The 25231-nt window shown below is 39.5% G+C and overlaps 1 protein-coding gene across 2 annotated transcripts; it reads left to right on the plus strand.

The window, feature by feature from the left end:
- The first annotated feature begins 8140 nt into the window (after positions 1 to 8140).
- On the plus strand, positions 8141 to 24662 carry ankrd6a (ankyrin repeat domain 6a). 2 transcript variants are annotated; one of them, XM_035946759.2, is made up of 16 exons: positions 8141 to 8331; positions 10654 to 10824; positions 12906 to 13057; positions 13190 to 13288; positions 14575 to 14673; positions 16135 to 16233; positions 17912 to 18010; positions 18200 to 18277; positions 18459 to 18563; positions 18760 to 18807; positions 19872 to 20006; positions 20219 to 20371; positions 21742 to 21855; positions 22044 to 22338; positions 22538 to 22818; positions 23648 to 24662. In XM_035946759.2, exons 3-16 carry the CDS (start codon positions 12908 to 12910, stop codon positions 23816 to 23818), a joined length of 1926 nt encoding a protein of 641 aa, XP_035802652.1. In that variant the 5' UTR covers positions 8141 to 8331; positions 10654 to 10824; positions 12906 to 12907; the 3' UTR covers positions 23819 to 24662. The 2 variants fall into 2 exon arrangements, with proteins under 2 accessions (XP_035802652.1, XP_035802653.1); XM_035946760.2 differs by having other exon boundaries at positions 22047 to 22338.
- Positions 24663 to 25231: the final 569 nt, after the last annotated feature.

The raw sequence follows: 25231 nt of genomic DNA on the forward strand, positions 1-25231 counted from the left end.
ACACATCTTGGTCAATGAACACTGTGTCACTTTGGGTGTCTAAGAGTGCATAAACTAGCCTTTCCATACTTGGATGTGGCTCTGAAGAAACCCATACTGGTACAATCATGGAGGTGCTGACACACTGTTCGTTGGGTTCTGCATAGAGAGACAGGGTAGTTGCTGCCTGTTCTGTGTTGCTCTGAGTTGAGCTTGTAGCTGATTTGTCATAGCTGAAGTCGTGTAGACAAGTAGGGTGTTTTTTGTTACATATTTCACATACAAGTCTGTAACGACAGTTCTTTGCATTGTGTCCGGGTTTGAGACAGCCATAACAGAGTTTTTTCTCCCTTATGTACTTCCTTCGTTCCTCAAGTGATTTGCCTTTAAACTGTAGGCAACTGTGAAGTTTGTGTGAGTTGTCTTGACAGAGCAAGCATGGTGGTTTGACATTTGACCTCTGTTTTGTATTTTCAGTCTCTGTTACTGCCTGCGTGTGGAGAACACTGGAGGTGGGTCTTTTTTCCTTTTGATAACTTTTACCAGTGCTTGTGGTGAAGTCTGTTGAATGGAGAGCATGAAATGATGTGATGGGGTTGCACACAATCTCTGCTTCAGATGACAGGAACTCAGCAAAGTCCTTTAAACTTGGAAACTTCCCCGTTTCTTTCATGAACTGAGTAGCTTGACGATTCTACCTTGCAGCTGCCCAGTCTGGTAACCTTTGAACAAGCCTTTGGTTTTCTTCACAATCGTTTAAAATATTCAAGCCTTCAACGTGGGGCATAGCTTCTTGGCATGTTTGAATGAAATCAGCAAATGCCCTAAATCCTGTAGAGTCCTTCGTTTGTACCTTTGGCCATTTTGCTAGCCTTTCTCTGAATGCTTTCTGTATGACAAATGAATGTCCATAACGTTGGTTGAGGCGTTCCCATGCATTCTTGTATGCATCACTGTCATTCCTATAGAAAATGCCATCAAGGATCTTACGAGCTGGACCTCCTACGTATTTCTTTAAGTAGTGCAGTTTGTCAGCAGGTGAGATGTTCTTTTTATCTATAAGTGTAGTAAATGAAGCTTTCCACTCGATGAACTGTATTGGGTCGCCTGTGAATATGGAGGGCTCTGGCGTTGGCAGTCTGTTCATGCTGATGCTGTCCTGTAGTGCTTGCGCTAAATAAAGGATGTCTGATTGTGGAAGTGAAGTGGACACCACATTACTGTTAGGAGCTTGAATAGGAGCAGAAATTGTGGAAGGTCGCTGGACTTCTCTACTTGCGTCTACAACGATGTGAACACTGCTCTCACTGCTTATTTCTTGATCATATGTCCTTAGTCGAGCTCGAGCAGACTTTACATCCTTTTCTGCCTTTAATCGTTCTAATTCACGTTTTTGAGTTTCTAGTTCCTTTCTTTGCTTTTCCTCTAAAAGCTGAATCTTTTCTCTTTGTTCTTCTTCTTTTAATAGCACCTCATACTCCACTTCTTTGGCTGCTAACTCTGCTGCAGCCTCTGCTCTCTTTGCAGCCACTACAGACTTGGCAGAATATGACTTACTGGCAGTGGAGCGTTTGCTCGAGAGTGTGCAGGAGGAACTGTAGATGGATTGAGCATAGTCTGGGTTGAGAAGTTCACGGAGACGTGTCTTCATATTGTCACCATCATAGTCATCTATGCCTGAGAGTCGTTCGTGTGCAACCTTGATAATGTCTCTGGTGACTGCTTCACATGCATCTATGAGTCGCCTTGTGTCACTGGAGGGAGTAATGCGGTCCCTGATTTCCATATATAACTTAATGACACTGTCCTTTTCCTTCTCTACAATGTCCATGAGTGAAGCTATTTGACTGTTTGATATGTCTCCTTTTAATTGCTCTCGTGTAGTACGCACCTGTTTTTTCCATTCGTCATAAACTTTAAGAAGCCGTTTTTCCTTTCTATGGGTTTCCTCCTCCTGATATGTTTGCATCTTTTCTGTAGGTCTCCTTTGACGAACCGAGCGTGAAGATTCCTCTTCCTTGTGGACCTGGAGGTCCTCCGTGTACTCTGTTTCCTTTTCGGATGCTTCCATGCTGAGGATAGGGCGATGCTGTTGACCATCGGATCCCAGATGACCTTGATTGGAGCTGTGGAGCTGGAACGTTACTGGGGTGGATCTCACTGGGACCTCGATGCTGAGTTGGGTGGAGCTTTTCCTCAGCTTGGGTCAAGCTCTTACTGTAGCGTCCCCGGTTGAAAAGATGGTCTCTCAAACTGATGGTTCACAACCTTTATTTCAGCCTTGTTGTAAACACACCGTAAGAGCTACAATGAAAACAAACCAAATTATACAATTAATAACTAACAGTATGTTTCCTTTATCCCTTTACCTTATTTATCAACCCATTGCTGACTAAGCACGGTTGTTTACCAAAGTGTGCAAGCACCATCTAGTGGTTACAATGCAGCTGAAATACCAAGTAGCAAAACATAAAGTCAGAAAATTATAACTAAATACATTTACAGAACAAAACCTTTAATACTAACCTTGTTCCCTGCTCAACCAGGCGCTAAGAACCGTCAGTAGCTTATATAAACGTGAACCTTTTCTTTGCTCTTGCCGCGAAGCACACTTTTACATTTCCTGTTAACGCTCCCTTTTGCGTCTGTTTACTTTGCAGCAGTCTCTACGGATTGCGGCGCCTTACCGTCTTTCATCCTTCAAAATAAAAGCATCATTCCATAACTGTAGTAAAATATGAACCAAATCAGTAATACATAAAAATAATAAGGTCATTTACAGTAGGAAGCCGGAGAACCTGGAGGAAACCCATGCATGCACAGGGAGAACATGTAAAGTCCATGCAGGGCATCTTCTAGCTGCAAGGCAACAGTGCTAACCACCAGAGAAACTGATCGAACTCCCTTTTAACAAGAAGAAACCTCAACCAAGAACCAGACTCAAGGTGGGCAAACATCTGCCTCAAAGAGCGGAAAGACAAAAGACAAGAAATGAGTACCAAAAGACAATAAACTCTGAGCAGGTTGGTGAGGCCAGTGACTGGAAGTCAGAGGCATGCAGAGGTACAGGGAGACAGAGGACAAAACTCAAACTATGGGAGAGACCAAGCTAAAGCATATAGAAGTATGGAGTGAATGAATAGAGGAGAGGAGCTCTGTGCATCATGGGAAGCTGAGACAGCAACATAACTAGGAGATGCTGGTTTAGAGTCATCTGAACTAACTGTAAGGTTTATCCATCCATCATCTATACACTACTAAATCCTCATTAGGGTCATGGGGGGCTGGAGTCTATCCCAGCTGACTGAGGGTGAAGATTCACCTGGACAGGTAACGGTGTATCATAGAGCTACACATAGAGATAAACAATCACACTTACATTCACACCTACGGACAATTTAGAATCGCCAGTTAACCTCAGCATGTTTTTGGACTGTGGTAGGAAGCCGGAGAACCTGGAGGAAACCCATGCATGCACAGGGAGAACATGTAAAGTCCATGCAGGGCATCTTCTAGCTGCAAGGCAACAGTGCTAACCACCAATCCACTGTGCAGCTCTATTTTGCCAAAAATGTTTGATTTAATTTCCTTGATTTGTGTTTAAATTAAAATAAATAAAAATTAACTTCACTGGTATAATCTCATATTGTATAGGATGTATTTTAGCCTGGAAGGGTATATTCTGGGCAGACTATTTCAGCTACCGGGGTATAAATTGGGGTGAGTAAAGTATACTTTGGCCTGGGGTTTAATCTGGCCTGTTGCATATAGATCAAGTCAGTCTTAGTTTAAGTACAAATCAAAGACAACACAAAGAGATATTATACTGAAATCTGTTGTACAGAAACAATTAAAAGCAACACCAGCCATTGTGGAAATTCATTCATAATGATTTGCTTAATTTTTTCTTGGTTTTAAATTCAATTCTTCCTTTGATTTGAACTTTTTTAGTTGTAATTAGCTCAAGGACATTCTAGTTATGTTCTTTCATAATGATTTACTTGCTGAACATACCTCTTTTGTCTAAAACTAAATAACTTAACAATACAATTATAACAATTAAGAGTTTAACATGCTTAATCTTTATGTGTCTCACTCTCCCTCACTCCAACCAGTCTCTCGCTGTCACTCGACAGTGCCTCCTTCTCTTCGCTACGCCCATGGCCGTGTTGGTAATGTCACACACACACACACACACACACACACACACACCTACACACACACACACACACACACACACACACACACACACACACACACACACACACACACACACACACACATTTATACATTTGTGATTTGTTCTTCATCACAGCCCAAACATTCTTGATTGGGGTTTTTGTCAGGACTTTGTGAAACGTAACTATTTCTCTACTTTGAATCTTTGATTTGTTGGAACACCCAATTGCATCCAAGACCCTTGGGGCTTGCTCTGGGGGTCAGGCGTATGGGTTCTGTAAAGCGTCTTGAGACAATTTGACTTGTAGTTGGTGCTATATAAATAAAATTGAATTGAATTGAATTGAATTGAATTGAATTGTCGTTGTTGTGGGAGATTTTCACCACTGTGATCTCAGGAAAAGCATCCCCTAATATCATCAATTTATCAAGTTCTCCACCAGGGGAAGTAATATCCTGGATAAATGCTACTGTCACATCAGGAACTCCTACACTGCCGTTTCGACACCACACTTTGGGAAATGTGATCATCTTGCCATCCTGCTACAGCCCACCTACACCAAGAAGCTTAAAGCAGACTCAGTCACAATCAGGACTCTAAAGATGTGGACTGAGGAAGCAATGGAAAAAACTGCAGGGCTGTCTAAATGCCACAGACATGAGAATTTTCAAGGATGCTACTGACAATATTCATGAGTACACGGACACAGTGAGTAGTTATATTGACTAGTGTACATCCATGTGTATCCCCTCCTGGACTATCTGTGTGTACCCCAACCAGAAACCCTGGTTCAACACGGAGATTTGCCACAATATCAGGATCTGGTGTGCAAACTTCAAGTCAGGAGACATCGGGGAGTACAGGCTGTCTCGATATGAGCTCCAGAGAGCCATCAAAGCAGCTAAGAGACCATACACCCAAAGACTTGAGCGCTGCTACAGGGAAGATAACACAAGGGGAATGTGGCATGGAATAAAATCAGCCACTAACTACAGGAAAAATGCAGACACTACTGTAATCCGGAGCGAACAGCTTCTATGCCAGTTTTGACCAGCACAACACAGTCCAGTAGACCTAGGAATACCAACACCCACCTGCAAGTGGATACTAGACTTCCTCACAAACAGATCACAGGTGGTGAGGATGGGGAACAAGATCTCCACAGCGCTCACAGTGAGCACTGGAACCCCGCAGGGCTGCTGCCTAAGCCCAAAACTCTTTGTACTTCCACTCAGGACAATAACATCATTATTAAGTATGCAGATGACACAACCATCCTCAGCCTCATCAGAGGAGAGGATGAGTCATCATACAGGGAACTGGTTCACAAAACAACTGTCTACGGAGAGGACAATGACCTTATTACTTATTACTCAACATTGGTGAAACAAAAGAACTCATCATAGATTTTAGGAGACAAGCCAAACGTCTGCAACTACTCACCATCAAAGACACCATGGTGGAACGAACTGACAGCTACAAGTTCCTGAGCCTGAACATCTCAGAGAGCCTCATCTGGGCCAAACACACTGCAATCACAGTGAAAAACGCTCAGCAGAGGCTACACTTCATTAGGGTGCTGAAGAAGGCCAGACTTGGATGCCAGCCTCTCACCCAAGCCTATAAATGTTTGGTTGAGAGCATCCTCACCTGCGCCATCACAGTGTGGTATTGGAATACCACTGTGGCCGAGCGGAAATCACTCCAGAGTGTCATCAGAACTGCAGAGAAAGTTGTTGACTCTGGCCTCCCGTCTGTGGAAACCATAAACATACATCAATGCCGACAGAAAGCACAGAACATTCTGAAGGACAAACTCCATCCAGCTCATGCCCTGTTTCGGTGTGGGAACTCGGACTACGGCCTGAGACACAGCAGACTAGTGAGCATCAGAGCCCGTACAGCGCGTTTTCATAACAGCTTTTTCCAGCCACCATCAGACAAGTGGCATTGGACATCAGGGAGGGGAGGTACTAGAACACGGCATAACATCAAAATATGGTGACATTACGCAAATTCTAATGAACAAATGTGCAATACCCTCACAATGTGCAATAAGTACCTTTGCAAACAAGTATTTTATTGATTGTTGTGTTTATTGTTTATCTATTTATGCTAATATTTGCACTGATAATGTGCTTTAGTGTGATTTATTTCAGGGTTCCTGTTTTTTTTAATTGTTGCCAAATTATTCTTTTGACTCAGAGTCACATACAAGATTTCCAATGTACCTGTACTGTGATGTTCCTGTGCAAATGGCGATAAACTCTATTCAATTCTATTCTATTCTATTCTATTCTATTCTATTCTATTCTATTCTATTCTATTCTATTCTATTCTATTCTATTCTATTCTACTGAGGTGAGTGCACTGGGCAACCAAGTGGGATAAAATGGTCATATACCTATTCATAGCTCCCACATACGTTGCATGTATTTTCTATCCTTGGGCCTGCTGTTGTAGTATCATCCCATAAACTCCATATTTTCAGTCCTCTCTATGTGTGTCTTCTTCAAGAAGCCCAATTTTCAACAGTTTTTTCTGCCATCAATTTTTCAATGTTGTGGTTCCCCATCTGACATGGAATCTGTTAATCTGGATGATCTCTGAGCTGGTGCACCTGTAATTATAGTTCTCCTGCACATTTTCTGAGACTTGTGTTGCATTGTGGGTCTTGGCTTGGGGACCCATAATGGAGGCATCCCTGACTGGAATTCAAACCTCTGACTTGCTGTTGAAGTGACAACAATACGTTTTTCCACAATGTAAAAAAATGATGTCTTGAATGGTACAAGAATGTCCATTATATGTCCATCAGCTCAATGCCTGTATGATCATAATGTTTGAATAGAATAGAATAGAATAGAATAGAATAGAATAGAATAGAATAGAATAGAATAGAATAGAATAGAATAGAATAGAATAATACTTTATTGATCCTTCACAGGAAATTACTTTGTTACAGCAGCATGTTAAGATGCAGACAGCCCAAAAACCTAACAGAACAACAACACTGTCATCAAGTATGATCATATGCATAGGATATAGAGAGATTAGACACATATGCACAGCATGTAATCAGAAGTTAAAATATTAATGTCCATTGAAAAGCCTGACTGTAGCTGGAAGGAAAGTACTATGCTCAGACCTGTGCTGAGGGGCATGAGTCTGAAGGTGCTCTGCCTAAATACCTCCAGTATTATTCTATTTTCTGTATCATGTGCAATAGAAGAATATGTTAAAACAACAAATTTTCCCACAAAACAGATAAGTTACAGATTTCATAGGGGCATCCTAAGGCTAATCCTCATAAAATGTGTGTAAGAAATATTCATGACAGACGTTCTGCAGGTCTGTGTTTATATAGTTTGCATGCAGATAAGTAAGCAGTCAGCTGACATTTCACATCTTAAAACATTTTAGAGTGCATGTGTAGAAGGAGGCTTAAAGGTATTATTGTTGATGTAAATCTGTTGGCAGTTTGAACAGTTGGCGCATTGCGTTTTTGTGTTTCTGTGTGTTTTGGTGCTTGGCTTTTGACTTTTTTCTGGATTTATCGACCACTGATCTTGGATTAAGGACATTCAATAGTATGTGTCTGCAAAGCCGGAGGCTGCACCAAGAGGGCTGCACCGAGAGGGCTGGAACGACAGGGCTGTTTGTTTAATAACGTTATAAACATTTATATTTATGCAGGCCAAAAAGTCACAGAGCTATTTTTTTTTTTAAATCGTCTTGAGACCCACTTGTTCAACCTGGCCTTTGGCTGAGCAGTCACCTTTAATGGATCTTTTTTTCTGTGTTATTTTACTGTTTTATTGTTTTGCTTTTATTGTTCTCGTATTGTTGATGATTTATTTTACTGTAAAGCACTTTGGTTGGTCATAGGCCTTTCAAAGTGCTATATAAATAAATCTGACATTGACATTGACATTGACATGGACAATCCTAATCTCTTCCACTGTCTCGCTCTCTCCCTCTAAGCTGTAATACACAACAACAGCTGGCATCCTACCAGTACATCTGTATTCACGGATCTATCTATCTATTTATGTATCTGCTGTTGCAGCATCACAGCAGGAAATTTTTGGACTTATTCGGTTGGATTTAGCATGGATACTCCTGATCACTACAGAGGGTAACAGAATTTTCCGGGCTCTGTGGACTACAAGGTAAAGAACATGTCATAAGGAATGTCAAAAGGAAAGATCAGTACAGTCACACAGATGTTTTTTCTTTTTATAAAATACAGTGATGTAAAAACCTCTAAAAAAAAAGCCCAATGTGGATATAATAATAAAATTATCATAGGCTTGGCCATAGGGAAACCAAAGGCAACTTGGATTGTTGGGTTCTCTGTTCCTTCTTTCAAATTCGTAAGGTCTTTACCTTACTATGTAAAGTGTTATGAGATGATATATGTTGCGAATTGACATTATATAAAATAGAATTAAATTGGATTATGGCACTTTCAACTGAATTCGGAGTGATTCATGATTATTATTATTAGAGTTATCATAACTACACTGCATATTTACAAAGGCATATTAAACATATTGTGTGTTTTATAGTATGGAACATACAGCAAACTTTTTTAAAATTCCTTCTTTCTGAAATGACGTGAAGCTACCAATATGTCACTGGAAATTGTTTTTTGGGTTTTTTGTTTTTTTTTTTAATAAAAAAACTCACTGCCACTTGGATTACATTTGATTGCAAAATGTTCATGCTGGACACACATTAATGACATGGCATAATGGCATGTTTCATTTGTTTTCTTACAATATCCAATAAGGCTAGGTGGTACAGTAGTAAGTAGTGTCATCTTAGGGCAACACGATTTTGGGTTTCAACCTGTTGGTCAACTGGAGCTTATTTTTTGGGAGTTTGCATGTTCTCCCTGTGCCTGTGCTGGTTCTCTGTAAGTGTTCCAGCTTTCTCCTAAAATCCAAAGACATGCAGAGTAGGTTGGTTGGGGATTCTCAATTGGCTGTCGGTGTGAGTGGGAGTATGGATGACTGTTTGTCTTCTTGTTTTAGCCCTGTGATTAACTGCTGACCTGGCAAGGTATATGCTGTCTTTCACCCAGTGTCAGCTGGCATAGGCTCCAGTCTGCTGCGACCATCTGCAGGACAAGCCAGGTATAGCTAACAGATGGATGGACAATATCTGATAATAGAAGCTTACGCCATTTTTACTTTCGGTTCTCACAAAAACCTCATAGTATTTCAAAGTTAGGAAAAGATAGTTAACATTCCCAGTATCTGGGTTAAAAGGTTGGTCGAGGATAATATTTCACTTGATGGCAATGCTGCAGGTCAAGATCACTTAAAATCTTTCCAAAGGACAATAAGCACATCACACCACAAGACAAAATAGTCTGTAATCAAAAACAAATCAAATAAATCAATCAGAGGCTTCAGGTGAGTTAAACAGATGAGAAATCACCATTAAATATCAGTTTTATTTCAAACACATACACCCAGCCTTTAATGTGTGAGATTACAACAGCTGTCTTTAATACAGAAGGGATGAGTGAAGAGAGTGGCGAGAGAATGTATGTAAACTGTTACTCAGTATGTAAATATGCTTTGTGTTTAAGACTGTTCATAATCACCAGCAAAGATTAAACTTCGACCCCAGCCATAGAGCAAATCTGAAAGCTAAAATAATGCAGCACTGAAATCCTTTGTCATTTGGGTAAGATGCTTAGCAGTAAAGGAGCAGGATAATCTGCATGAAAATGCAGGTCAGTGGTTTTTAATGAGTAAACTAAATGCATGCTAGAGTGTGACAGACAATATGTGGCATTCATGGCTTGAATTTCATTTGCTAGAGATAAACACATTAATGCTGCTTCAGTTCAGTTCCTGAGCCATTTGTGCAGACCTGTCAGTCCTTTCATTTATAGGCTTTTGGCATAGTCACCCGACTCTGCTAGATATTTCATTTATTTGCAAATAACTGTGCTACTATCCATCAAGTCCCATCGATTTTCAGTTTGTAGGAGGCAAACAGCAATTGGAAGATTTAACCCTCAACAACTTAAGCTTTTTTTGGTCACTGTGACCACTGACTCTAATGTAAGGCATGATAACCATATATTAAACTCATAATACTTTTTATCGACTGACCACTGTTTTGTAGTGAAGTAAAGTGTGATTTTTTCAGTGATTCTGTTATTCAATTCAATTTGATTTTATTATTTTATTTTATTTTATTTTATTTTATTTAATGGTGCCAACAACATATGTCATTTCATAGCACTTCACATGGGAAGGTCTTCACCTTACAAATTTTAAACAAAGAACAGAGAACCCAACAATCCAAAGTTATCTCCTTTAAAGGGGTGGGGAAACAAAGAACCTCCATAGCAGGGATAGCAGAATAGCAGATGGAGAACAGACAAACAATACAAACAGAACAATGAATAATATTATTGGAAAAGCTAAAGGCTATCAGAGTATCCAACAGTTTTTAATGGTATTTTCCAGGAAAGTTTGTGTCTGCAGAATCTTCGGGCATCCCGTGTTGGAAACTTCATCTGGAAAACTGCTTTTGCGGAAGACACCTTAAGACAGTGAGACCTAGCCGGTCCTAACTTTTCTTGAGCTTATTGGATATACACTTGACAAGTTATCATCAGTCATCATCAACGGCCTCAGGTACATTTGCAGCACAGTTGTCATAACTATATTCCAGTATCAAAGAAAATGGTTCTTTGAACCAAACCTGTACCTAGATGCAGTGTTGTCATGTTACTGTCACGGTAGTCCAGATAGATACACATGTGTCTACAGTCATGAACAAATGTTTGCATACACTTGTAAAGGCCATGCATATCATGGTAGTCTTGAGTTTCCAGTGACTCCTATTATTCTGAGTTTTCTATGATGGAATTATTTAATTCCATCATTGTCACAAAAAACAATCATGCATTTTGGTTCTTTCTTAGATTTATTTTAGGTCTCCTGAGGATATGATAAAATCTGCAGGGTCAAAAATATACTAAGAGTAATGTGAATTGTCAGTTTTGGTGATGTAGAAAGCTGTCCTAAATACATTTTCTTAGTAGCATTGTCTCTTAGCTTCACATGAGTTTCTACGATTGACTACAGCTGGAGATTCCTCTGAGACAGTCTAAATAGGGTCCATTTGACATACTCATGAGACTCAGCTACAAATATGACAATGAGAAAGTCTGAGGAGTTCAGCAAAGATCTAAAAAAGCAAATTGATGATCAGGAAAGTCACTTGGAGCCATTTCAAATCAGCTGTAGATCCTAAAATCATCTGTGCAAACAATTGTTGGTAAGTATAAAATGCATGGTACAGTTTTGTCACTGCCACAATCAGGAAGAAAACATAAGCTATCACCTGCTGCTCAGAGGCAGTTGGTCAGGATGGTCAAGAGTCAACTAAGAGTCACCAAAAACAGATCTAGAATGAATTAGATGAATTAGCTGCTCGAACATAGGTGTCAGTGTCCATAGTCAAGTATGTGTTACATCACCATAGGCTGAAAGGCTGCTTTGCAAGAAGTAAGCCCTTCCTCTACTAGTAACACCTTAAGGCTTGACTGAAGGTTGCTGTTGATCACATGGGCAAGAAAAGTTCTGTGGTCAGATGAAGCAAAAATTGAGCTATTTGGCAGAATAATGTTTGGGGGAGAGAAGGGGAGGCCTTTAACTTTAAGAATACCACAAAGACTGTCCATCAAGCATAATGGTGGTAGTATTTTGCTCTAAAACTGTTTTGTTGCCAGTGGAGCTTTACACAAAATAAGTTAAATAGTGAAAAAAGAAGATTCATTCCACATTCTTTTGTGAATTGTTTAAATGCTAAACTTCATACATTCATACAGATAAAATATTTATATATGTTAAATATATGTGAAAGAGAGATGATTTTATTTTGGTAAAGTTCATGTGAATGTAAGTACAGGAAGTACATATATTTCATGTGCTTATATTTTTAAGTGAATGGGAAGTAACAATTCTCCAAAAGGCATGAGATCCAGAAGGTCAGGTTCGAATGCTTCTCTGTAACTATACCATTTAATGTTGTCTGAATGTTGATGTAAAATGAGCAGAGTTCTGAACGGAGTGTCTCTGGATTCATTTAAGAAGCTTCCACTTCGCAACACATTCTTCAGGAAAACCTAAAATTATTAGCCAGAATGTTGGGTCTTTGACAGATTTAACTGTTCCAACAAGACAATGACCCCAAACACACATCATAAATGGTAAAGAAATGGCTAAATCGGGCTAGAATTAAGATTTTAGACTGGCTGCTCCAGCATCCTGAGTTAAACCCCATCAAGAACCTGTGGACCTGTGATGATGAAAACAAGTCTGTGTCAGAAAGCCAACAAATTTAGTTGAATTGCACCAACTCTGTCAGGATGGGTGGTCAAAGACACAACCAGAAGCTTGTAGATGGCTGCCAAAAGCACCTAGTTGAGGTAACAATGGCCAAGCGACATTTACGCAAACATTAACATTTCTGTTTGTATATCTTTGATGCAGCAGAATTCCAGAAGACTGAAAAATAAATCTATAAAAGAACCAAATTGTATGAATATTTTTGTGTGACAAAGACGCATGTGTTTCAATGATTCCGTCGTAGACAGTTCAGTTTTAGGAGTCAGTGAAAACTCCAGACTGCCATGATGTACATAGTCCTTACAAGTGTATGTAAACTTTTGTTCACAAATGTATATGCATGAATGTGTGTACACCGGCAGTGATGAGTGAACAGACAAGGGGCCATGTCCCTCCATCATTATGCCAAGGCTCAGGTCACCTAACTGCCCTGCATCAAAGTTCCATGGTGGGGAACAGTGAGACCATGGCAGCACTGATTCAGGGAGGCTGTGCTGTGGACCTGCAGGACAGAGTGAGTGGCAGGCATGCTGTACATGTTAGCACGCAGTCACATAGTAAACTGAATTCATACACATCTCAATTTATGTGGTTATTAAAATGATGATAGTTTTTGATAGAAAAACTATGTCCATATCTGTTTAAGGATGGCAACACTGCGCTCCATGAGGTGTCCTGGCATGGATTCTCACAATGTGTCAAACTACTGGTCAAAACAGGAGCTGATGTACACATCAAGAACAAGGTTGGATTACTGTTATCTTTATACTGATAAATTAGAAAATACTGACAGACCAAAGACACAGCCCAGTTTCAAAATTAATTGTTGTTGAAATGTTTTCCCTAATTTTAATGCAGATGAAAAAGTGCATTGTATTTGTATGTTGTATAATAAATGGAAAATGTCAAAAACACAACAATAGAAAATATTGGAAAATAAAACGTGATCAGAAGAAATTGTCATATTATCTGTACCCTACTACATAGATAGCTGTGGCATGGAGGAGTCAAAGACACTCCTACATAGGTGATCAGAAATGTGATAAAGCTAGAATCACATGTCACATGGATATGATATGATATGGATATGATTAACCCTGTATGAGTGCATTTTCAAAGTGAACTGATGATACTGAATTGTCCCTCATTAGTGAGCTGTAGCACATTTGTCATGTGAATTATCATGCACTTACCTCCCTATTAAAGCAAGCTCAAGTTGATACTGTTGTAAAAGACATTCTAATGTAATAAGAATGTCAAACAAAAAGTTGCTAAATACTACAATGGTAGCAATGTGGACTGTCATGCAAAACTCCCGGACACCATCAGAACACATTGTGGTTTTTTCTTCAGATTTGTGGTGTTAAATAATCATGATGGCTTCTAAATGATGCATCTTAACCATCTAAAATTAAGAATCCCTTTAGCACTGATTTTATTCAGGTAATGAATGATGTGAGAGTGCATATGTGGAAATCAGTAATCAGACTTGAGCAGAGAAAGTGGTTTATTTAAACAATTATGCTTAAATGTCACAATGTAAAAGGGAAGGACTTAATGTTGCTTGATGTTAGCAGCAAGCTCTCAGACAGTTGTAGTTTAGGGGAGCAGACAGTACTTAAAAATGCAGGCTGAATAGCAACATGTAGCTGGGCTGTCTGGTGTTGTACCATGCTGGCACTGTAATATGGAGAATCAAGCTGACAGAGTTCCTGATGAGACTGGCAGTGTGCAGAGTGTGAAAATGAGGCAGAGAGACATCAGACTTTCTTGAGCTGACAAATGCATACTGGAGCAAACAAACTAGAGCAGAATGTTGGCCTTAATGTTAGTACGCCACAAAAGACTCTGATGTGCAGTTGATCTGGCCACATGAGGCAATGGTGCATGACCGCACAAACATACGTAGAGAGAGAGAGAAGGACAAACTAGTGACAGCAGGAGGGACTAAATGCCAGAAACAAAGGAAACAAGGAAAGATGAAGTTGTTATCATGATGTATTCTGTTGTCACAGTATTGTTTTGTTTCAGGCAGGAAACACAGCCCTTCACCTGGCATGTCAAAACGCACACGCTGAGACCACTCGCCTTCTGTTGCTTGGAGGATCCACACCGGACACCAAGAACAATGTCAGTCTTATCCTCATAGACCAAAGGCCTATTCCCACTGAATGTAACATTTGTCAGCCATAATTGCTAGCAAATTGGAAACTACTGCATCCAATTACACTGTTCCCATTGGACACATGTATCTAATGTCAGAATGTCAGAACTCTAGGATTTGTTCTCTTTGCAAGCAAGCTTAAATTTCAACAACCTTTGAGGGCGATAAAACATAGCCAATCAAAATCAGCAATTTGTGTTGCATGTAGCATAAATCATTGATTCTATATCTGATCTAAATGCACAGTATCTAATGGAAGAATAACTACTGTATGCTGTTCTATAATGGTACAATGTTCTGCCTGTGTGGGGCCAGTGTCATTTTAGACTCGACATTAGATAATTATATTGTCCTCATTTATGGAAAATATGTATATGGATTTTTTTCCCCCATCATGTAGCATTAAGATTACTAGATATACTTAATAATAGATAAAACATAATAATAATAAAACATTTCTTTACACTGTGGTTCAGCTAAGTGTCTGCTCAATGATGGGCCTGACAGTGCTACTTGCAGAAAGCACTGAGTTGATGATGTATTTTTCCATTACCTCCATTTTTGACCCCTCAGGTGAGTATTTACATTTAGAAACAAATAGATTTGGTGTTATTGTCTTTCTGAAATGAACCACAGCTATCATCAAATTTGGCTTGTCGACTAAACTGAGCAGAGTAATGTTTTTAGCATCTTTTGCCATGCCACAAGTATTTCTAATATCTTCCATTTGTGTTTTTTTTGTACGTATCTAATCATATTCAGTCACCATCAGCAGTTGTTATTTGTGTCAGCTTTGGTAATTGTAAATGGTCTGCACTTATGTAGTACCTTTTGTCATTCACCTTTTCACATACACACACTAGTGTTGGCAGAGCTGCCATGCAAGGCCCTTGGCTGCCATCGGAAGCATCGTGGGGTTCAGTCTCTTGATCGAAACATAATGACATTTTGGCACATGGAAAGTGGACCAGTTAGTGGACCTCCTTCCCTCTATTTTTTGACCATGTACTCTCACTGCCAGAATGGGGAGACAAAGGTTTCTTTGCAGGTTTAAGTTGTATTCTACATATTCCGATACTGTAGGTGACAGTATGCACTTTAACATTTCAAATTGCTGGAACTGAACTCTCCATTCTAATCGGTGTGTCACGACTCACAAAGTAACATAATCAAAATGGGTATTTTGTGATGTCTTCACCGTAAGCACATTTGGAGGGCTAGAAGCACAATGGAGAACGTATATTACATTTCTTTTTCATGGCACATCCTGTCAGAACATCTAACAGCGTATCTGATTATAAAAGTCGTAAACTCTCTACAACATCACGATGAGCTGTGGTACTATGAAGTGCTTAACAGTATTTGATAATTTCACAATGCACTTTGTGCATCATGGTATAAGATATTAAACTCTGCTTTGGTTCCAGATGGGTGACACCTGTTTGCATGTGGCTGCCCGCTACAACAACCTGACCCTGGTGAAAATGCTGCTGAGTTCACTGTGCTCTGTGACAGAGAGAAACCAGGTTTAGTGTGTTCATGATCAGCATATTCAGACAAATTAAATTTTAGCCTCAACACTGACAAACAATTAACAAACAACTCCACTGTTAAATTGCCTCAGAAAAAATCCCGTACTAGTGAGTTGTTTTTTTTTTTGTTTTTTGTTTTTTAAAAAACACTGAAGGTTTTACTAATGTATATGGATGTATTAGAAGTTATTCAGTTCTAAGTTGTAATTTTTTTTTACTGGATGTCATTATAAAACTATCTGTGGTTTCATCAGTATATACAGTACAGCCAGGTCCATAAATATTTGGACATTGACACAATGTTCAGCGTTTTGGCTCTGTACACCACCACAAAGGATTTGAAATGAAACAATCAAGACGTGCTTTAAGTGTAAACTTGCAGCTTTTGAGGGTATTTACATCCAAATCAGTGGTGTAGGAATTACAGCACGTTATATGTGCCCGTCACCTTTTAAGGTCCCAAAAGTAACTGGACAAACTAACATAATTATAAATCAAATGGTCATTTTACATATTTGGTTACAAATCCTTCAAGTCATTGGATTGACTCAGCCATTGCAGAAAATTGCACTTCTTTGCCTTAAAAAACTCTTTGGTTGCTATCACAGTATGCTTTAGACCATTGCCCATCTGCACCGTGAAGTGCCATCCAATGAGTTCTGAAGCATTTGGCTGAGAATGTGCAGATAATATTGTCTGAAACACTTCAGAAGTCATCCTGCTGTTTTTGCCAGCAGTCACATTATCAATAAATATAAGAGAACCAGTCCCATTGGCAGCCATACATTCCCACGCAATTATACGACCACAGTTCCAGAACTGCACAGGATCTTTTAGATGTTTTGTTTTGGGTTTTTTTTTGGCAAACTCTAATGTGACCTTCCTGTTTTTGAAGCTCACCAATGGTTTACACCTTGTGGTGAACTCTCTGTATTCACTCTGGTGAAGTCTTCTGCTCATTGTTGACTTTGACGCAGATATGCCTACCTCCTGGAGAGTGTTCTTGATCTGGCCAACTGTTGTGAAGGAATTTTTCTTGACCAGGGAAAGGATTGTTCTGTCATCCAACACACTTGCTTTCTGTGGTCTTGCCAGTCTTTTGGCATTGCTGAGCTCACCAGTGCATTCTTTCTTTTTAAGGATGTACCAAAAAGTTGATTTGGCCACACGTAATGTTTGTGCTATTTCTCTGATGGGTTTGTTTTGATTTTTCAGCCTAAGGACGGTTTGCTACACTGATAGCGCTGTTTGGACTTCATATTTAGAGTTGACCTTACCAGATTCCAAATGCAAATACCACATTTGAAATGAACTGTACACCTTTTATCTGCTCCTTGTAAATGAAATAATGAGGGAATAACACACACCTACCCATGGAACAGCTGTGTAGCCAACTGTCCAAGCTGGAGGCCATGTATAAAATGTGTTGTAATTCCTGCACTGGTCTCCTGATTTGGATGTAAATACCCTCAAATTAAAGCTGAAAGTCTGCACTTAAAGCACATCTTGATTGCTTCACTTCAAATCCATTGTGGTGGTGTACAGAGCCAAAATGCTGAAAAGTGTGTCAATGCACAAATATTTATGAACCTGACTATATGTGCAGTATGTATGTATAAAGTTCCTCTTCTGCTTACAAGCAAACAAACAACATAACTGTGTTTGACCGTAGGGGGGAGACACAGCTCTTCATGTAGCTGCAGCTCTAAACCATAAGAAAACAGTTCAGCTCTTACTGGATGCTGGGACTGATTGTAAAATCAGAAACAAAGTAAGTTCTATCTCACAGGTTGTTGTTATTTTTGTACTTATCATGTAAGCAAACCATCTTAATCTGCAGTAATAAAATTTATTTCACAACTGATCTCTCTAAATTTCATCAAAGACAAGACAAGACCTTTTACTGCAGCTTGTAATATGTCACTGTGTTTCTTGTGTTTGTGGCATATTGTCCTTCCAGGCAGGGAAAACAGCCCTGGACAAGGCCAGAGACAATAATCACAAAGAGGTGGCGCTTCTCCTGGCCAGAGCTCCTCAGGTGATGTTTGACAAATGTATCTTGGATTTCATTTGCCTGTATTCCTATTTTAGATTAGATGCAAAAATTATTGTGTTTTTTAATGCATCAGCAAACATCTTATGTGTTTTAATGTCCATTGTTAGCAATAAATACTGAAATGTCATGTTGTAATCATAGCAGATTTTGTCATTGCTTTTAGATACAACACTTCCTTAAAGGAAGAACAGTAAGGAAACGAAGAGTAAAGCTGGCAGCAAAACATAGGATCCAGTCTGCCAGCCGAGTAGAAACACTACCACACAAAGTAAGTAACTACCTGTTTTAAAATATTCCATGGCATTTGGAGATAAGAGGATAGTTTGAACTGAGTCATTTTTATCCAAATTAAAAATATATATTATTTTAATATTTGTTTTGTTTTTTGTTGTAGTCAACTGCAATTTTCATTTAAAGTTTGAACTGAATTTCAGGTTCTTAATCTTTCACGTGTTTCATGATAGGACAGACTTTCTGTGGTGGCGAAAACTACCAGCAGGACAGCGGTCAAGGTGAGTCCTCACCAGCAGGAGAAACAGCTTTATAGTAGTAGCTAACTTTATTAATTATTATTATTAATTATTCAATGTCAGCAAAACTGTATGTTGACAAGCCACAAAGCTTCTGGGAGAATGTCCTATGGACAGACGAGACAAAACTGGAACTTTTTTGGCAAGGCACATCAACTCTATGTTCACAGACGCAAAAATGAAGCATATCAAGAAAAGAACACTGTCCCTACTGTGAAACATGGAGGAGGCTCTGTTATGTTCTGGGGCTGCTTTGCTGCATCTGGCACAGGGTGTCTTGAATCTGTGCAGGGTACAATAAAATCTCATGACTATCAAGGTATTCTAGAGAGAAATGTGCTGCCCAGTGTCAGAAAGCTTGGTCTCAGTCGCAGGTCATGGGTCTTTCAACAGGATAATGACCCAAAACACACAGCTAAAAACAGCCAAGAATGGCTAAGAGGAAAACATTGGACTATTCTGAAGTGGCCTTCTACAAGCCCTGATCTAAATCCTATTGAACATCTGTGGAAGGAGCTGAAACATGCCGTGTGGAGAAGGAACCCTTCAAACCTGAGACAACTGGAGCAGTCTGCTCATGAGGAGTGGACCAGAATACCTGCTGAGAGGTGCAGAAGTCTCATTGACAGTTACAGAAATCGTTTGATGGCAGTGATTGCCTCAAAAGGTTGTGCAACAAAATATTAAGTTAAGGGTACCATCATTTTTGTCCAGGCCTGTTTCATGAGTTTATTTTTTTAAATAATTCTGTTGAACCACGGTTCAAAAGCAATGTCTGATTTTCATTGGATTATGGATTTTTGGCAGACTATTACTTTTTAGCACTAGATATCTTTATAAAACTCAGCTGAGAATTTTGTGGTAATAACCAGATAAACTATGATGATATAACACTACATTTTACCTGTACTAATATTCTCGTGTTGTGACTACTCTGCATGTCATAAGAAAATGGGAATAGCCCATTAAGAGAGCATATGGTTTTATGAAGGAAGACTACACATTGCAAACTTTTGTAACAGTAAATTACTTTTATGCCTTTGCAGGATTTGGATGAAGATGATGACTTCCACGCTAAGAAGGATCTGCTTTGTGATCATGGTCGAGATAGTTCCCAACAGAATGGAAAAACCTATCAGCTTTACACACTATACCGTGACAAGGAAGGCAACATTAGACAGGTAAATTCTTATGAAAGCTACGAACGTGTTTTTGTAATGCAGTGAGTATGCACTGATAGGCTCACTTGCATGGAACTTATCAAAACCATATTGCTTGGAGCAGACTTTAAGAATGTCTTGGTGCTAAGACTATGAAAAGCATTAGCAGGGTACTGCATGGAACCCTCTATTAGCTACATATACAGTTTGTGACTCATAAATATTTTTTTCAGGCACCAGCCAGTAGGTGCCACTGCAAGCCCCTGCTTAAGATGCTGGAGGGCCAGCTGCAAACCATGCAAGGGGAGATGAGGCTGCACATCCTGAATGTCCAAGTGCAGGTCAACAGTAGGCTGGAAAAAATGGACCGCAGGACCAGAAATCAGGTCTGCTTCTTCTCTGTCTCTGACTGACTCACTCAGTTTACTTTCACACTTTCAGAGTCTGAAACAAGTGGTTTACTTGCTCATTACCAAAGATGGCTTTCTATATTTTGTGTCTTTACATTTAAACTAAAATTTAAATTATCCTCACTTTTCAGTGAAGAAATGTAAATTACAATACTACTAATTGTGCATTTTTTCCCAGATTTTTACATGCGGTATCTAAATGTTTTTGTGAAAACTGTGACAAAGCCGAATGCTACAGTAAGAAACAGTAGCAATAATGCCTCTTAGTTCCTAAAATTCACAACAGCAGGTCAATGTGAATTTAAAGCTACTATCACAGTAGAAAAATAACAAAAACTTAACTTTAACTTTTTTCCTTTTAGGAATTACACTTTTGTAAAACAGCACGGGCACATATGTGTTATCCTGCTCCAGCCGCTGCCCTTCTTCCCCTTCTTCTTTTTCCTCCTTTCTCTCTTGGGTCCTGATTTGTTTCTGTTTTGATCTGTCTCTTTGGCTCCCTCTGTCTGTCACCTCTCCCTCATGTCTCTTTCTCTCCCTGTCACTCGTCCTCCTCCTCTCCCTGTTTCACCTGCCTGCATTCTGCTACCTGCTGATTACTGCAATGAGTGTCAGCTGCAGTAATCAGCTCACCCCAGACACCTGTTCACAATTACCTCTTGCAGTATAAAGCTCAGCTCATTCAGTTACACCTTGCTGGATCATAAAGACTCATTCCTTGTCATGGACTCACTGCTTTCTTTTGGACTCTGCTCTCCCACTCTTGGACTTAGTTTTTCCCCCTGGATTTTCCCCACCTGGACTCTGTTCTTCTCAGGATTTCCACCTGCCTTGTTTCTAGTCTCCAGCCTGCCATAGCCCCACCTGGACTCTTGTCACCCTCATTCCTGGATAACTGCCAGTCCCCTCTGTCTTCAGCTCTCTATCTGCCTGTCTTGTTTCCCCACCAACTTCCAGATTCCCCGTGTCTGTCTACCTTGCCCCATTAGTCCTGTCCCCCACTGGTTTTGTAAGTTCTTCGTTTGTTGCATAGTTTGGTTTTTATAGTTTAGCAGTGGGTTTTTGTAGGTTTTGTAATGTAGTTTATTCTAGAATTAGATTTGGCTTAGTTTATCTCGTAGTTGTTTTCTCCTTCCTGTATTGGTTTAGTTTTTGTCTGGGCTAAATAAAGACCTGTTTCTGTTGCCACTTGTCTGCCATATCTGTGCCTGCGCCTGGGTTCTCTCACCACCCCCATAACAATAAGAGTGTGATAATTTTAATAATGGAAAATTCCACAAGCATTACTGTAATTGCTTGATTCAGGATTTTCTTTAATCAGATTTTCTGTGCTTTGGTCTGGATAGATTAAAGTGTTGGATATGCTGAACCAGGAAAGAGTGGCAGCAGAGAGGCAGAGCATGATTTGCATGATGGAACAGAAAGCTGCTGAGTGCAGAGAGGAAGCCCTGATGTCACAGGTATCACTTACAATTTACAGCTGGCACTAGCTTTCTTTCTGTGCACATAAATATTTGAGTTTAAGGTTAACTCCATATCTTAAGGCAGTATTTCTGAAAATGAAGGCCTGAATTTCAGATTAAAAAATAGACTTCTGCCTTCTTTTCGGACAACATTATCATTCATCAGTTTTGTTTCTTATCTAAAGCAGGCAGCAGTGAAACATAAACTGAAGAGGTGGTGTATATCTCACCTCAAAGGCATGGATGTCCACATCCCAGCTGAAAGCCGGTATTACAAAGTTCTGCCATCACCATTGGTGGAGCAGTCAGTGGCAGAAGCTAACTCAGAATTATTCCCCCTACTGTCTGGAGACAGCAACACTTCACTGGCTACATATGTCAACACCTTGCCATCTCAATCTACCTATAGTATGGGATGCCCAGAGCAGGAGCAGATGGGGAGCAGGACATACTTTGAAATGAAAGTGGACAGGTCACCAGGTATGTGAAGAACATGCAGTTTAATGCAGCCAATATTGCGGGGAGGAAAAGATGGCTTAAGTTTTTTTTTTTTTGTTTGTTTTTTTTTTTTAAAGATTTCAAAGTCAAAATTAAAATAAGAATTACATTTTTCATATGAATTAAGGCTGGACTTGACTTATTGAACTTTTGTTTTGTGATCCCTCACCTTCCCTGTCAGATGACTATGAGAACACAGGCCTTTTTCCTCTGCCTGCCAAGTGTGAGGAGGCCTTCTCAAGTAGCAGCAAGCAATCCTGCATCAGCGACCCTGGATCCAGTCAGATCCCACATCAGGAACACAGCTTTAGCAGACAACACAAAAAACACTTTGGAGTGTTGATGAGTGCCAGCAGCCATGCAGGAATATATGCTGACAGCACCACAACACATGACTGCTTCATTGATCATACCTCTGAGCCTACATTTAGCAAGGAAAGGAACAATCTGCACACTATGGAGGTCAGTTCTCTGATGGGTGAACTTAGGAATTGCCCACCACAGCAAGCAATGATAGATTGATAGAACTGGTCCTGTAAAAATATCTAATATGCTCCCAAGCAAACAAGCTTTAGAGGAGAGCATGATGCTATTTTATTACAAAATGGTCTTTATTTATATAGGTTGAGTGTCATTTCTCCCAGCAGTAAAAAACATTTGTTCAAGAAACAACCAGTCATGCAGATTGTAAGCAAACCACCTAGATGAGAACTAGAGGAGAAAATTAAGGTGAACAGTAAATTTATCATTCACTGTGTGTTGGGAACATCTGTCAGAGTTTAAAGAGTCATCTGTTGTATTCAATGTAGTTAATAGCATTTTTTTCTAACATTGGGAATTATTAACAACATTTAAGGTGTGTTAACATTCAATTTGACCTCAAAAATAAAACCGTTTAGCAAATATGGATCTGGTCTGATAATCAGATTTCTTGACCCGATTGATTCTTTTTGATTGCTTGTTTAAGTGATGTCACTATTTCAGCAAATTACCTTGGTTAATTTCATGTGTTTTGCAACTGATAGAAATGATGTACAGGACTACAAAAATAACACATTTTTCTTACATGAATGTACATTATTTTTACAGTAATAGTTCTATTTTTTGGCATGGTATTGTCTTTCTTACTGAGAATATGGTGGAGTATCGACAGCAATCTCAAGTCTCTGCATGAAGTGCAGAACTGGAAATAGGCATGCAGTCTTTAGGTCCATTAGTAATAATTGTCTCGTAATTTAAGTTGATACTAAAGTTTCAAACCATTCCAAGTGTGTTGTTGTCTCTCTGTCAGGTGACTCAGCGTTTCTTTGAGACAGTGTCAACTCAGCTGGAACGTTGGTGTGAGAGAAAGATCTTAGAGGTGGAGCAGCAGACTGAGCTCAGAGCCCAACAGGACCGGAAGAAGCTACTGGAGCGAATCAGCATGCTAGAGGAGGAGCTTCAAAGGCTGAAGACCAATTAAAATGTAGCAAACTGATGCACTCTGACAGGGATCAATGCTGGAGGGAGACAATGCTTTCAACTAGGCTGGAAAATTAAACCCCAAAAACATATTTAAACAAATAAATAAGTATGTAAATACCATTAGTAACATTGTGTAATATTACACATATATCACATGGAATACATTTTTGCAATGGATAGATTACTGTGATAAAGAATTGGTTTGGGTTAATGTGTGAAAGAGTGTGGAAGGGTATAAAATGATGAAGGAGATTTGTGCTGATGAGCAATGTTGAGTCAATCCACTAGTTGTGAGAGTTCTATCTAGAATGACATCACCTAAGTCCACACAAGGATATTAAGACCAGCATGTGTGTGAGTTAAAGTCTGGCGGTAACAAACAAACAAAGAGACTGAACAAAGTCCCACACACACTGCTCAGCTGTCAGTCAGGCAGCTGGGTGGAGATGAAGTCGGTGTTGGTTGTGTAACCCAATGATCCTGGTGTGACATCTGGCATTTGGCCTCAGCAACCACAGCTGTAGCTTCTGAAGGGGAAATCAAATCAATGCTCCATTGACTGTCAGAGCACGATGGAAACCTAATTAAAGCCCCTAAAGGCACAGCTGGTCATTTTTTTGCAGCCAAGCAGCAGGGCTCTAAAATCAAGCTAGTAATATGCACTATTGCTTTGCTCTGTGTAGTGACAGAGAGGATCTGTTGGCAAACATGTATGTGAGACAAGACTTTAACTTTGAGAGGAAAGTAAAAATGAATTCAGTTGAATGACACAATGTGACATCAGATTATGTTACAGCAGTTTTCCCATTAATTTCATTAATAAATGGACAACCTCTGCAAAATTCTGCTTGCCTTCCGTTTTTTTTTAAAGCTACACTCATCAATGTTTGTCTATTTACCACACATTGAAAAATATGTCTAATATTTGAAGAAAAGTGTTAAGACTAACTAACAGCGATGCTTAAGCTTTAAAGTTAAAGCTGCATTTTAGTTTTTGGCCATTTATCAATTGGTATTTCCCAATATTAAAATATTCCTCCTACAATAATCCTATAAGAAAAGCAGCAATGTGACTATTTTGGTTGTTTTTCCACATATTTCACATCAAATGAAATCTATTCATGCCAAGGTCCTCTTATGCTTTTTATGTAGGACTCTTACAGCATTCATGCAGAGTCTTTGTTGGGTTCTTGGAGGGATGCCAGGAAGGCATACCTACATGTACACATGATCACATGCATAACACACATCTCTTAAGTTAAAAGCTGTGTGCGTGATAATAGGTAGGTTGCAATCTAATAAATCACACTGCCCACTTCAGTTAGGTGAAATTAATTCAACAATTGTATTTAAGCTTCCCTGTTAGCTCAGATATATGTACATGTTGGGATCGTCAGAAGAAGGCCCTACA

This window comes from Amphiprion ocellaris, chromosome 20, assembly GCF_022539595.1.
Source record: "Amphiprion ocellaris isolate individual 3 ecotype Okinawa chromosome 20, ASM2253959v1, whole genome shotgun sequence".
In the NCBI taxonomy this organism is placed as follows: Eukaryota; Metazoa; Chordata; class Actinopteri; family Pomacentridae; genus Amphiprion; species Amphiprion ocellaris.